Source organism: Cariama cristata, unplaced genomic scaffold (assembly GCF_000690535.1).
Source record: "Cariama cristata isolate BGI_N322 unplaced genomic scaffold, ASM69053v1 scaffold7917, whole genome shotgun sequence".
Classification (NCBI taxonomy): domain Eukaryota; kingdom Metazoa; phylum Chordata; class Aves; order Cariamiformes; family Cariamidae; genus Cariama; species Cariama cristata.
In genome coordinates, this window is record NW_009626022.1 from 35580 (window position 1) to 50681 (window position 15102).

A 15102-nucleotide genomic window follows, 5' to 3' on the forward strand; every position below is an offset into this window, starting at 1 on the left:
CACGTTACAAAAGCCTAGTGATAACAGGATAAATCATTATCATTGGTCTCTTTGCTACACTAATGTAAATTACATCAATCTATGTAGAAACTTCAAATCATTACAAAAAACCAGCATGATTAAACCTCATGACTAATTCTTTCCCTTAGGAAATCTCCATTTTTGGTACACTGTAGCCAAAAATAACAGAAAAACAGCTTTATTAGACAAATATTAACAGTTTAATGTAAAAATCAACCCTACAGCATAGACACTGCAAAAGGATTACAGTGAGAAGGTCGAGGGCCTGGATTTCATACCTCAAGCCAAACTGTTATCCAAATATTCACAGTTTTAAAAAAAAATTGCAGCAGGATCAGATGGTTTCTTGTTTTCAGATTCAGGGAGCTCCTCAAAGCTGACATTTGTGTGTGCAGTTGTAACACTGAGCCCTCCATGCCTACCAGGGTCCTCAGCATGCACCACATCCACAGTGCTGCTATTTTGATCCCCTCTTTCATTTGGAATTTCATAATCGCTCTCTGAGGTTTCGTCATTGTCTTTCAGAGCCTTAGCTTCAGCTGTTTGTTCATTCTCCGAGTTTGAGGGATCCGTGGGGTCAGATGGGTCAGGGCTGGAAAGTGCGAACTCTCCCTCAGACAAACCATTAAGCTCTGCTCCAGCCACCGTGTTCGACTCCCCTGCGGAAGCGCCTGATCTTCTTCCTTTCAGCTCTGCAACTGCCTGCTCTGTCAGTTTAATTATCTGACTTCCGAGCTTGTTTACTTCTTCTTCCTCGGAAGATAGCTGGGGTAATGAAGGATAAAAATGTTTATTTTGGTTTCTGTTATTTAAGTTTGTTCCCTCTGGAGCCAGGGACTCACTTGCAAGAGCACAAGTTTCATCATGTTCTCCCTTCTGTTCTGCTGAAAGAGAAATGGAACAGCAAGGTGCTCCAGTCAGTCGCAGGCATTTATTATGTATCTGACCTGAAGACCATCACCACCAGTGCCAGACCACAGAGATGTTTACCTCAGTAAGGAATTTCTAAAAGTGATTCCCTATCCCATCCCAGGCCCATTTCTTAGATGATAAGCAATCAAGATTAAGTTTCTTGCTGGATCTGGCCCTGTTTTGGAGCCTGTCTTTCCACAAGTCTAAAAGAGTCATAGTCGATACCATACTGCAGAACAGCAGGGTCAGGCAAACTTTTTCAAAGGAATATCAACTCTAAGCAAGGCACTCAGCTACAGAAATTTTTGGCACAGCTTAACATTAATCCCCGCATCACTACCACTTTCAGGGGTTAACACAAGCTCCATTTATTTGGAGCTTTTCACAGGCTTTCATCCAATAACGAACTTTCATTATTGGCCCTGCAACATTTCTCCTAACATAAAAGATTATTCTAATTTGGGTAGCAGCATAAAACAAACCGTCAGTGGAAGAATTTTAAATATACCATTATACCAAAAGGCAAACACTGAACAAAGTGTCATAACAGAGAAAACAGCGATGTGTAAACAGCTTTGTGAAAGGGAGAGAATTTGTCCTCAGTTAAGGAGAAAAACCCTCATTGAAAATAAGCTTGTGAAGTCAAGTAAGAAAAATTAGGAAATGCCAGAAGTATGGCTGCATTGACATCTTAAAATGACTCTTGTCACACAGATGCATTACCTTTTAGTATATGAGCATTTACTCTATTTCTCCTGCAGGAATCCTGCCTTGCAGTGTACGGGACAGCCTGGCTGCAGGGAGGGACCAGAGCTACACAACATAGGAGCCTACTGTCTCTATCGGACTCGCCTCATTTATAATTTGGGAACTGCTGAGTGAGACAAGGGTTGGCATGAAGGGACTCTTACTGCCATTAAGGAAGCTAGGAATGCTACTCTGAAGAGCTGGAATTTAAGTCTGTGGAAAAGGCAGGGATAAATTAACTTTCAAAAGGTGATCACCCATTGGATCTAATCCTCATTATCTGAGCACTCAGATGGAAACCTAGGAGCTTGATTTGCAGTACTGCTCTGGTCATGTTTTGTATCTGAACACACATACTCAAAAAGAGCCAAAACTTATGTACCTCAAATTGGCACTCAAAATTAGCAGGGCCTCTACCTTATTCTTTGTGTGCCTCAGTTTCCTCCCTCTACAGTGGGTAACATCATCCCATCACTTTGCTGCAATTTTCTGAAGATAAATTGTTTCAAAGCACTGTATCACCAGAGAAAAGTTCATAGAAAAACAGTACTTTTGTCTTCAGGCAATGCTTGAAATAGCGCACAGGCAATACAGCAGGAACAATGCATTCAACAATGAAGGCCTTGATGAGACCACAGTAAGCAGACAGATTAGATAAAAAAAGCCTGAAAAAGCCCTCTGATTATCTGTAGATCTAGCTAGAGCAACATGTGATGTATTACAGAAAGTTCTGATAAAGAATGTATGTTAGTGCAAAAGCTAAAAACATTTCCTGGGCCAAACAGGAACCAAGTATCAATGGTACTATTTACAGGACCACAGCTGACCAACATGCCATCAGGCCCAGTATTTAGAGATATGTAGGAATTTCATTGCTATTCTGCTTATCAACTGTTTTCACTCAACTGATCATTCAGCTAATAGGAAAATAAAAGTGGTTTTGTCTTTATTTCAGGAACACTTTTAAACCACAGGCAAACTTCCTTGATAAACGAAGGCAGATGAACACATTCCTATGTTCTTCCCGGCTGCCAAGCTCCCCAGATTTTGTAGGTACACTGTATAGATGAAAAATTGCAATATGCACCAAGCTCCTAAAACTCAACAGCAGACAGTCATTCTCTGTGCAGAGTGGCACAAAAGGTGACTCAGTGTATCACTCCCATATAGCTGTTGACTGCAGAAGAGCTGTGTGAGTCCAAGCACAGGGATGTGCCCTACAGCTGAAAATGCACTGCTTCCTTTCCAGGCTTCGAAGGAGAAGGTGGCAGCCCCAAAGAGCCTTCAGAAAAAGGATCTAAAGCAAGAGAAGAAGTTATTGCTCCACTTACTGCTAGATGCTTTGGTGTCCCCCACACAGCTGGTATTATATGTGTGTTCATCTATGTTACTGAAAAGTTGGCCCAGTTTATTTAAACTATCACAGAGGTGAGTTTTGTCTGAGTTCCCACTGCAGGTTATCAGGTATACTGGGCCACATGCAAAGGGAAAAACCAAGCTGTTTGTGCAGCCAGAACAGTAATTTCTTAACCTACTCCAATTTAATGACAGGATTTCTGTGACTGATCCTGGCTCTGTTAGGAAAGAGAGTGACAACCTACTGGGAGCTGATTCTTCCCATGACTGTCACAGGCCTAATCCTTGTCTGCCTTCTCCTCTCCAAGGCTGTTTTCTTCTACTCTTCTCTTCCCCTGCCTAGCTCTCTGCTCCTGCCTTACATCCCTTTGTTTATCCAGTCCCTACACTCACTCTGCCCTTTTCTCATCCACCTTTCAATCTTTTTTATCACACCTTGCTTTCACTGTCAGCACTTTGATTCCTTGCTCCCATGCTCTGACCTCCACTCAGCCAGATGCAGGTACCCCCTCCCCACTCAGACTTCTTTCAACTCTGTCAATCCCCATCCACTCTACTCTTCCCATCACTTGACAGTCCTATCTTAGCCTTCCTTTCCTCTCTGCTCCAGGTTTTGTTCCCTCCAGGTTTACATTATCCTGAAGGAATGGTGCATGCAGTTTTACCAGCACTGGTGGCATGAAGCAAGCTCAAAAGAATCATTGGTTTGCTTTTTGTTGTTTTTAGCATAAGGGATTTGGAAGTGAATGGTTTAGAATGGGACAGAAACTCCAGCCTGTTTTCTCAGGGTGGAAACCTTTCCCCCAGATTTCAAATTCATTTCAATTATAGACATACTAAATGCTTGCATGTTTAAAAAACAAAAAGAAAAAAAAGAAACAGACAAAGAAAAAAACACACCCAAAAACATGTGGTCATCAGAATTTAACACAAAAAAGTGACTTGGCTGACATGAAAAAAAATCAGCTGAAGTAGAAAACACAGCATGGAAAGCTTCAGCCCAGAGCTAAAGTTAGGCAGCGTAACAAAGCAACAGAAACAGGGTCTGATGAGATTTGACAGGCAGCTTTAATCAAAACTGTAATACCAACCTCACCTAGGACAAATAAGTAAAGGAAAGAGCATAATGCCACCAAGTAAATACTTTCAGTAAGTGCAGATTTAATTAAAAATCAATGATTAAGCAGGCAAAAAATGAATATTTTTGAGTTATTATTACTCACCAGAGAACTATTCACTATAGTTTCACTTATTATTTTTAGTAAAAATATCAGCTGGTCAAGATTATAAAAAACGATCAGTCTGACTGTCAAGTTTTATCAGATGATGACATGGATAATAAAGTCAAAATTAAACCACAATCTATTTGGTTTCGGGACTAACAAATAAATTGTTTATGATGCTTCATGGTTAGCTGAGTAAGATCTGGGCATACCAAAAGGTTATGACCATTAAAGAGCTTATCCAAATGCCAATAGGCAAGCATAATAATCCATCTCCCATCCATTATGAAAAACTAAGGAAAAAAAAAAAAAAATCAAGGTTATCAGCAAAACACTATCTTCTGCTACTGTCAAATAAAGTTAAGCTTGACTTTGGAGAGATGTTAAAGCTTGCTATTGGGGGAGGATTTTTAACAAAACACATGCCAGACTATAAAAAAAGCAGTCAATTTCTCTAGGAAAACGAGTCGGGTATTTCAATTTACCGGGCGCAATCAGGAAGCCATTCATCTAGATATCAGCTATAATGCAGGAAAGTGCTAAGCCAGTTCCACAGACTGCCTTCCTACTGTGCATTTTAACTGAGGGAAAAAGAGTAGGAGGCAGTTAACTGTAACATAGATGGCATGAATAACTTCTCACAGTATCAAGTTATCTGGCAGGAAAATTCTTTGAGGTGTAAGACCTGATCCCTAGCCCTGTGCAATCTATTCAACAGTCATTTTTCAGTCATTTCTATGCTATTTGTACTGGGACCATCTATCCATTTTACTTGTGGATGTTATAGTCAATCTCTGTGACCACTGAAACTTTGCCTTCTGCTATCCCAGCATGAAAATTTATTACTTTTTATTTGGAAAGAAATGAGTGTTCAGCTCTCATCATGTTCCTTACGTTCCAGGTGCTCACCTTGCACTTCAGTTTTCTGTGGCTTATCAGTAAACGCTAACAAGGGTGACCTGGACCGCTGTATAACAGGCAAGGTTGGGTCACTGAATGTTATGGTATCCTTTCCACCTGAAACAATCAAAGTGTTACAACCATTAATTCATCAATTACATCCATCGTGCACTAATAATATTCAAACATATCCTGCAATTTTTTTGCAATGTTATTGAAAAGTACAGAATAGGAAAAGCATCTCAAATGATCCTTCTACAGCATGGAAAAAAAATACTCTGTACTGGAGCTGGAATATGCAAGTCAAATACAGAAAAGGCCTATGTTTTTATCCACAGTACTGAGTAAAGGACAGCTTTTGAAAGAAGGCCAGGTGCTGTATGCAGCAAATTGTATTAGCAATTAGTATTCAATTCAGAATATTAATAATCAGATCATACCAGAAGTTTTACAAAGAGTAATGGATCATTTGCATGCTATTACCAGCAAGTGTTCAGCTCCGACTCCTTACTCTCTATTACTCTGCCTCAATGATGAACCTGCTCATATCACACATGTAGTTTTACACTACGGACTCACACACGTACTATCATACGATGCTGCCTTACCGAAAAATATTAAAAGCTTAGCATAACCAAGAACTGAGGGAGCAAACAAGTATACATTGCTGGGGAACAGCAGGGATTTTAATCTGAAAATTCCAAAAACATGTCTGAGCATTTTCGTTTTAAACCAAATAGAAAAGGGCAATTTTCCAGCTCTTTTGCAGACAAAATAGTGCAAGAAACTCTTCAGCTGAGGACTCTGCTGTAGATGCCTAGTCTTTACACATTTTAGCAATACAGAAAGCAACACCTGCAGACCCTTTAGGAAGTCCTCCACTATTCAGGATGCTCATGTTTTTAGTGACTGACACTACCTTAAACCTAGAGGGGAAACGGCAGGAAATGTGCAAGATCAGCTAAGCGTGGTGTTTGTGTGGCCTCCAGAACAACTGCCAACCGATAAGTAATGGCTGGGGAGGCAGCAAGCTACTGCTCTATTTATCTCCATAAGAATGGACATTTATGTAACAACTACTTCTCCCCTCTAAATCTGTTTGTACGTTTCACCTTAAGGCAACATCCTAAATCTAATCACCCATCCAAGACAAAGACTTTCAAAAGAGCACCAGGCCAGGAGATATCCAGAATAAATCCAGCTCTGAGAAAGTTCTGGTACCTACTAAGAAATAATGAAAGTCACACTGTTCCTGTGGAGTCTAACTGGACTACCCCAATCCCTAACTACTTTTGAAAGCACTGGCTGTAAATACCTTGATCCTGAAGGTATTAATGACGTTTTCATATGCTTAACATGTTGGGGTATATGCTGCAGCAATATGAATGCAATTAATGCTTTTGGAACATGGATCTTGTCAAGCTTTGATCCTCCTCTATGCATCAGAATTCTGCCTTCACCATAGCAAGTAATAAAAAATAATAACTAACAGCAAAGTGGAGAACCCCCCCAGTGCAAGGCAAAATTAATTAAAATGGAGGAAAAAAAAAAGGGCAAAACAAATCTGATGGCTATTTCAAAATGCAAAAGCCTCCAGACGAATGCACTTTCCTGTAACAGTGAAGGAATTTTGTGCTGGAAGAACTAAATCATACAGGTAACCAGTGGTATGAAAACATCCAATAGATATTCATACACAGTCAAAAGTAGCCACATATCCAAAAAGATACAAAAGAATCCATAGAGGAAGTAAAATGCAAAAAGACGATGAATTAAAAAAAAGGGGGGGAGCTTTAACAGGAAAGTAGACAGTAGCATCTTTTTCTTTTTTTTTTTAATTAAAAAAAAAGTAAAGCCTGAGCTAAAGTCCCTGAAGATTGCAAGACAAGCTTCAAAAAAGAAAATTCTTAACTTCCAGACAGCATTTACACAGTAAACACATTTACTTTCACATTTTTCTCTGAAAACCAGCTTGGTTACAGAAAATAAAGCTAAGCTCAGTATCCACACATCTGAGCAACAGATGTGGCCCAAAGAGTCTGATGCGTATTTATTTATTAACAGTGAATCACATCCATTCATGAAGGAGGGACATGGGGGTATTGCTGCACTATATTCCATGAATCATGATCTGAAGTTGGATTACACACAGGGAATTTCAATTAGCTGCTGTGTAAGCTCAATTTCCTAACTTACATAGCTTTGTGTTCCTCTATTTAATGCATTTTTCAAGGACTTTAGTGAAAAGTATACAGATCTCAAAATAAGCAAACAAGTTTTCAGTAGTAGTAAATTCTTCATTTTCTTCTCCAGGGTTGGGTACCCTCTAATAACCCCTGATGCACCCTACCCTGCTGTAACTGCCTATACCCACAGCAGCTGCTGAGCCCATTAAATCTACCTTGCCTCTGCTCCATGCTGATTACTGCAGAGCAAGAGGCAGCACCGAAACTTTATCATCCCAGACAGGAAAAGGCTGAGTCATGGTTGGCTCTTTTCTTAGACTTTTTACAGTAGAAATTTGGAATTTTCAGGAAATGATAGACTTTAAAAAATACAGAATTACTTATCTGAATGCCTAGTGACATTGAATTGTGAGAGGAATAAGGTGGTGTTTACTATGTACTATTACTGAATACAATTAACATATTATGCGTGCATATTTGAACCACAATGTACCTAAGACAAAGCAAGGAATTAAATGCTTCTATGACCATCAAATTCTCTGCTTCCTTCTCAAGGCAAGTAGGCTCATAAAAAGAAAATCAGAGCCAAATCTATGCCCAAGCTTGCTTTCTCTTCAGCAATAGACCTCACAAGATTCGTTTAATTAAAGCCCATTTTCCAAACGGGGGAAGCTAAAGTTTGTGGTAGGCAGAATGTCTACAGAAAATGAACTACGCTACCAGTTTCACCATTGCAAAAATTAAACATGCACTTCCTCTTGATTTACCTTCCCACAGTTGATTCATGCATTGCTCAAAAAGCAGATGACAAATATGTCACCTAACAAAAACTCAGAAGGGGTCAAGCTCTTTCTTCAATAGGATAAAGTTTATTAACATCATTTATTAACACCATTTGGAAGATATTAATATCATGGTGACAGCGGATGTTATAAATCTTATATGGACAATGATGGCTAAGTAGGAACATTAACTCCAGATTAAAAACCTGCAATTTATAATGTGCGTTTCTTTCAGTGCTAGACTGAACATCAGCTTTCATCTATGTATTTCTTCCAATGACAAAAAGTTCAACTCACAACCAAATAATAATTTTTTCTCTCTGGATATAAGACTGACTAGATGAGATACTCTCCATGTTCTGCCCCTCACCCAAGCCAACATTCTGCTGCAGAGTCCACTGTGGTAGTTCCCACGCTATTTGTTAACCGCTGCTGTTTTATGGAGCAGAAGATTTCCACGCTCTGAAAAGAAAATTGGTGACCCACCAGGTGTTGCAAGGCTCTTTCTGACCACCTTGGGACTCAAGTGCACTTGGAAACAAAAGTGTACTCTTGATTTAAAAAGCAAGCAGCAAATCAACAAACCTTGGGGCTCAAAAGAACTCACAATCCAGTGTAAAATTGCTTTTCAACTATTTAAGATGATCCTTCTTACTATTTTCCTCAATTTAAAGGAATTGCCTTGTAGAGCAGCCTCTATTTCTCCTGTGGTCACGTAACTCACTTGACTGAAAATCTTAATCTGCTGGATATAAAAATGTTCAGATAACATTTCCGTTTATTTACATGCAGTGACAATATTTAACGTACTGCTAAAATCAGTTACTAAAAATATACGTTAAGCAGAACCTACTCCCAAATCCCACTGAGACATTGTAGCTCAGGCCTTCAGGCAGCAAAAGAAAGGAAGGAAAGAGACAGTTGTTATTGTATAAATATTAATTGTTGTTATTGTATAAATATTAATTTGATGTCTTATCTACATAGACCAACAATGGTGCAAGGAGTTCCCACTGTTCCATTTTTTTTTTAATACATTTGCAAAGATTAGAAACACTGCATTTATTAGTGTATGAATTTCATGGAACACTATTTTGCAAAAAAAAAACCTACAGTACCTTAAACTGGTGAGTTTATGATAAACATTTGTACTAATGTACAGAACCGCATTAGCAGGGTCTTAGACAAATATTCCACTTGCATCTTTCGGAGAATGTGGGGAGTGACAAATGCCCTAAGTACACCGTGTATGCTAGATGACTAACTGAAGAGTAATCCATGGAAACAAATTTGAGACATTCAGTTCTGGAAAGCATCAAGAAGAGAGCCAGTTCCAGAAAGGTGATTGAGAATGCCTACAATGGGCAAGCTGAAGTGGAAATACACCACATCAGACCAAACGGCTGAACAGCAAAGGTTTGTCACAAGGTCTCTTCAGCTTTGGCAAATGTTTTCTTCTAGATGGAAAGTTTAGGTGGAAAAAACACAGAGCCAAAACCTAGAAACCTAAACCACACTATCTCCCACCTCCAGCAGCACTGATAGGAAGCCGTAAATGACAAAGCCTAATGATGCAAACACCAACAATGGAGTAGCATAATTTACAGTGGTTAAAGGAGACACAATTAGGTGTAATGGGAAGAAAAGAAGCAAAAAGTAAATGTAAAAAGTAAATGTAAATTAAATATTGCACATTTTCCTAACAGCGAGGTCTATTAGGAAGCAGATTAATCTCCCATTACTTGCGTAATTCAAAACCAAATACAATACTTAAGATGCTACAGGGAATAAGCCTGTTCTGGAGAGATGGACTAGAAAATTTAAGATCATTTACATTTCCAATTTCTCAGAGTTTATGATTCTACAGAAAATCATTAAAATACAGTGATAAAATCCATGAAAGTTACAAGAAGTACAAAATTAATAAATAAAATTTGTTGAAAAGCATAATGGCCAATATCCTGGGTATCATTTTATACAACTGTTTAAATAAAATAGTTCCCTTTTTTTTTGCCTGCAGACTATGGAGACAATTTGATTATTTCCAGTATTTAAACTTTTTTTTTTCCAATATACATATCTGACTTAGAGGTTAAAAAGTCTAGTGATTTTTAGTTTCAACTTAACATTTATTAGAGGTTTCTAATTTTGCAAATGTGCTGAACAGCACATTTGCAAAATAACCGTCATTAAAAAAAATTATAGCCAAGCTTTTCTTAAATGTAAATATACCCTTGAAAACTAAATAATACAAGCTGTTTTCTTGAATTTTTACTAACCTGGAAGACTCCACAAGCCAGCAATTTCCAAAGTTCTTAATTTCTTTTCTAATTCTGCCACTCGATTACCTAGAATTCTTCAGAAAAAGAAAACAAAAGCCAGGGATAGTCAGCTGAGATGAGATTCCTTGTTATACTATAGTAACCAAAGCCCAATTGCTTACATGACTACAGTTGAATTTTTAACTTGTTACTTAACTAGTGCACTAAACCTGCATACAGTCATCTCTTTGCTAATGGCAATGGACTACCTCCCCCTGAGTTAAAAGAAAATGAAATATAGCTGTCTAATCTATCCCATGGTTTAAAAAACCAACCAACAAAAAAAAAAAACCAAAAAACCCACCTTGCCCTTCAGTAAAGACAATATTTCTATTTCCTTGCCTGCAAATATGTCTTCCCAGTTACTTTCACTTTCTCTACAGCTAAAAACAGAAGGTAAAAGCTATGCAGAGAAAACATGGAAAACTCAAGACAACATCTAGATTGATTTTGAAGTTCTAAGACACAATTTACGCCCAGTCCTTTATTCACAGAGGTTCCTCTATCACTAAGATTGCTTAAAATCGCAAGGAATATCTTTTCCGCTACATCTTTTCTTTTAGTGCCGAACTCTGTTTTCTACTTTACTAAAAAGCTTCAAGCTCTTTACTAACTTTATCACTTACTCTCAGTTTTCACTGCATTTCTTGGGTCATCTCTTCTTTTGTATCTGATTCCTACACAAATACTATTTGCATTTAGTTCTCCTGCAGGATTTAACTTTTAGTCTTAATTCGCTCCCCAGATCAAATGAGAGATTTCTATCTTGCAAAGCAAGCTCTTTTTTCCAATGAATTTTGGAATTGTTTCTCTCACAGGCACAGCAAGTCTCTTAAGAGTCAGAAGTCTTTAAATAAATCCCAAACAATACTCTATTAATAGAGTGAGAAACCTAGATGAGGCACCAATTCTAAACATGACAGCAGAGATAATGGACAGCAAGTTTTACTCATCAAATTACAGCAACAGGGTAAGTCAGTTAAATTTGAACTGAACGCTGAGAAGCAGCACATCACAACACGGAAAGGCAATAGCATCTTCCCATGCTCACCAGAGCTGCGTAATACTGCACTGCGTGCTCTCCAGCAAGGGTTTTACGCTGCAGACATTTGAGCATACCAGGAATGTCATTACTGACAAGATGGCAGAATCTGGGAAGGACGTGAAGAACAGCAAACCCGGCAAACATCAAAGGGGCTAGAAACATTGATTAACAAGGACTAAGTATTTTTGAAATCTCTACTGTGAGGGCTCTGCAATGACACAATAAAAGCCTGTAAGTGTTTTAAAGATTACTAAAATATCAAGATGAGAGAGAGATAATGTAAAAGAGAAAGAGAAAGCTTATAATAAATATCAAAGAAAGCACTGAGAGGTACAGGGGTGTATATTCAACTAAAAAGCAAACAGTTCATCACATTTACAAGCAGAGGAGAGAAGACATTTGGGAGCAGTTATGTTTATTTCCCCACTGAAACTCAGTAATCAAATAGGTTACTAAGGTTTTGTTGGATCTATTAGTCTTCTCCAATTACAACCAAAATTGTTCAAGTCTAGATTTCACTTTCAGAATGCTTCCATCTGGTATGACAGGCTCAGCCTTAGTAACTCTGTTTTCATATTCCAGTGTATGGCCCGACATCCAGCAACCGTGCTCTGCAGTACAAAGCAACAGGCGATGGAGAAAGGCACAGAGCAACTTTCAAGAAGCTCCACCTTGCACACTGGGAGCCTGCTCCCACCTCCTTAATGCCCCACCAAGGGTCAGCTGAAGGATGTGGAGTTCCCCTGGCTTAGAGGGACAGAGAACAGAGATGATGCAAGACTTCTTCTGCATCATGTTAGCTCAGGCAGGGAGCCTACAAAACAGTGTTGATTTGGCTAATGATTGTCACCACAAATGGGTCACAAGTTTAGCACTTCTGCCAGGAAAAGAAAAAAAATCTTTATTATTTTTATAAGTAGTTCACCAGTAGTTCCAGGGCAGAAAACAGGGGAAACATACTAGCCTCCCTGTTGGCTAGCCATATCACAGAAGGAAACTCAACACTCTGCATCACATTCAGTTATTGCTACTGCTCTTGTTATCCAGACAACAATAGCAAAGCCACTTTTCTCTTGCTTCTCTTAAAATTTATAATTCATTTAACAGCTGTACCATGCTATTTCTAAAGGTTTTGGCGCAAATATATCCTGATAATTCCTACTGAATCCTCAGAAGAGGCGCTGAGCTATTTTTTAACCTTTGTTGCAGGTTCTCACATAGAAGGATGATTCTGCGGCTTTGAACAATGGTTGGCAAAAAGAGAGGACAATACTTAACCTCGCATCTTTCATTCAGTAAAAGAGCAAAATACATTCAGTGATGGGTATGATTCCAGTTTGCTTCAAACCACATTATCTGAAGACAGGTATGGGAGAAATGAACCCTATATAAAGCTGCAAGTTCTTATAGAGACATTTTTTGAAAAATAAATGTATAAGCAATCCTGAACACAGTGTGGTTTATCCCATCCCTTCCTTTCCCCTGTAACTTCCAGATAATTTGCCACCTCCATATGTGCTGTGAGAAGACCGAGCTGTGGTGGCTTGGAACAGTAGGTATTTTTAAAGGGGCTGCATGGGTTGGTAGCATCAAATTCCCTAATCTATTTTTTTATCTCTAGCCATAGTGGATCAGATCCTTCCACTAAAACAGAACGATTACGTCATGGACAAAGGTGCCGATAGCTATCTCCGTTGTCCTCTGGTCATGTGCCTAATGCAACAAGGAAGTCAGTCTAAACCTCTCTCCAGGATAAGGTTTTACAGAAATCTGTTGTTCATGTAACAGCAGCAATGCTCCCACCTGAATTTAGAGGCTCCTTTCTGGCTCTCCCATGCTTCCCAACATACATGGCCATAATCTGAAGGGAGCTGTGCTGATTTACAGCACCTGAGCTCCATTCACCTCACTTATAATTTAGATCTTGCTACAGAAGACATATACCCTCCCACAGATACAATCACCCAAACGTCTGTAAATAGGGTCTGTCACGGTCACATATCTAGTTCTATACATCACATGGAAACATTTATTGAGTTACAGACTGACACAATCCTTTTTGTAATTTTGGTCATGACCAAGCTTGCCCAAGTTAGAAATGTTAAAATTAGTGCAACATGTCTAAGCAGCAGAGCAGCTTCTGCACTGATCTGGCTTACATGGGTGCTGGCAATTTCAGGAACAAATGGCACTAAAAAGAACATCTAACAAACGGTTTATTGCTGGCAGAAGAAAAAAAGATTTTTATCCGCTTGCTAGACAGGGTTAGGACTGTTCATTTTTGCATTTATGTAACTATTTAATCTTGCAACACATTACTGCATACAGAATTAATTTACAACTGCCTTTTCAAATTAACCTAACGTGCTTGTGAGGAAAACATAGGACGTTACTTAAACTTAGCAGTAGTAGCTACCAATCACCTGCGTACAATGACGTATTTTCTTCCCAAACAGCTACTCTTTTTCCTTAAAAGTCGGGCTAAAAAAAGAAAAGGCTGGATTTAGCCTACTTGTTCCTAGGCACACATTCCCACAGTTCTTTTTCTCATGCCACATATTTAGAAAAGTGGCGATAATAATAGTGTGCCTGTTCCAACAGCAAGCGGCAACGGATGTTTTTAACAACAGTGTAACAGCAGAAAGTCAACTACAACAGAATGTCCAAATTCTGATCTACATAAAAAAAATCCACTGTCTTGTTACTGCTTTAGTTAATCAGAAAGCAAATCTACCATTCTGCTGTTGTAAACTTACATAGCCATATCTCAATCTGTAAGCAACAAAAGGGATTTTGACTTTAGAGTAGGTTAACTGTTTGGAGGAAAATTAACTTCATACAGTCTGAAAAGTCTCATTTACTGATAACAGAATCACAAATAGGTCAATCACGTATCAAATATCAAAAGCAGAACTTTTTCCATAAATGAAACAACCACCCCAAAATCTCACGTTCTTTATGCAATAAATCTTACTTTCTTCACGCAACAGTCTCAAAGAGTAACTGTGTCCTCCAAACATGCTCTTTGCACAGGGAAATTCAGGCAAACAGGACAGAGGGGTGAAGGAGAAGACTTCTACCTTCTGATTTATGTAAAACCTTTTGTCATTACAATTCTCTCTAGCCCCACATCCTTCTCAACTTCCTACTTTGAATGGAGAAATGTCTTCAACAAAAGAATGCATCTTCCATTAGTACCAGTTTATGGACCTATCTGTTTTACTTGCGCGCTGCCCTCACTCTCACCTCTAACCAGTTTCTTCTTCATTTTCACAAGTCAGCAGTCTTCACTTCTAACTTTTTACATGGCAAATAAGTGCCCCCAACAACCAGCTAACACACCTCAAATAAAGGATATTTTTCACTGATGTCCTACTTGCATTTCCCTTTTTCACTTTAACTCTTTTGTGTCTTAGGTGTTTCTACTCGAAGTAGTTCCCATTCCTCCCAGCTCCTTAAAAGCTTCTTTAATGCAACTAAAGCCAAAGGTGACAAAAAGAATGAGCATACCACATAGGAGTGTTGCTGAGGCTCTTCACTCGACTTGCCCAGGACTTATCTTTCTCCCTGCCCCCCCCCCCCCCCACACCCTCCACCCACCACCAAACA

At 38.9% G+C, this 15102-nt stretch overlaps 1 protein-coding gene across 1 annotated transcript in view; it reads right to left on the bottom strand.

The window, feature by feature from the left end:
• Positions 1-333: 333 nt before the first annotated feature.
• CCDC149 (coiled-coil domain containing 149) overlaps positions 334-15102 on the bottom strand; it is a gene marked incomplete at its 5' end in the record, with an annotated part of 16645 nt that continues 1876 nt past the window's right edge. Inside the window, 3 exons of the mRNA XM_009703844.1 lie at positions 334-905; positions 5169-5276; positions 10407-10483. Coding sequence (XP_009702146.1) covers positions 334-905; positions 5169-5276; positions 10407-10483 — 757 coding nt within the window. The remainder of the gene's footprint in view (positions 906-5168; positions 5277-10406; positions 10484-15102) is intronic.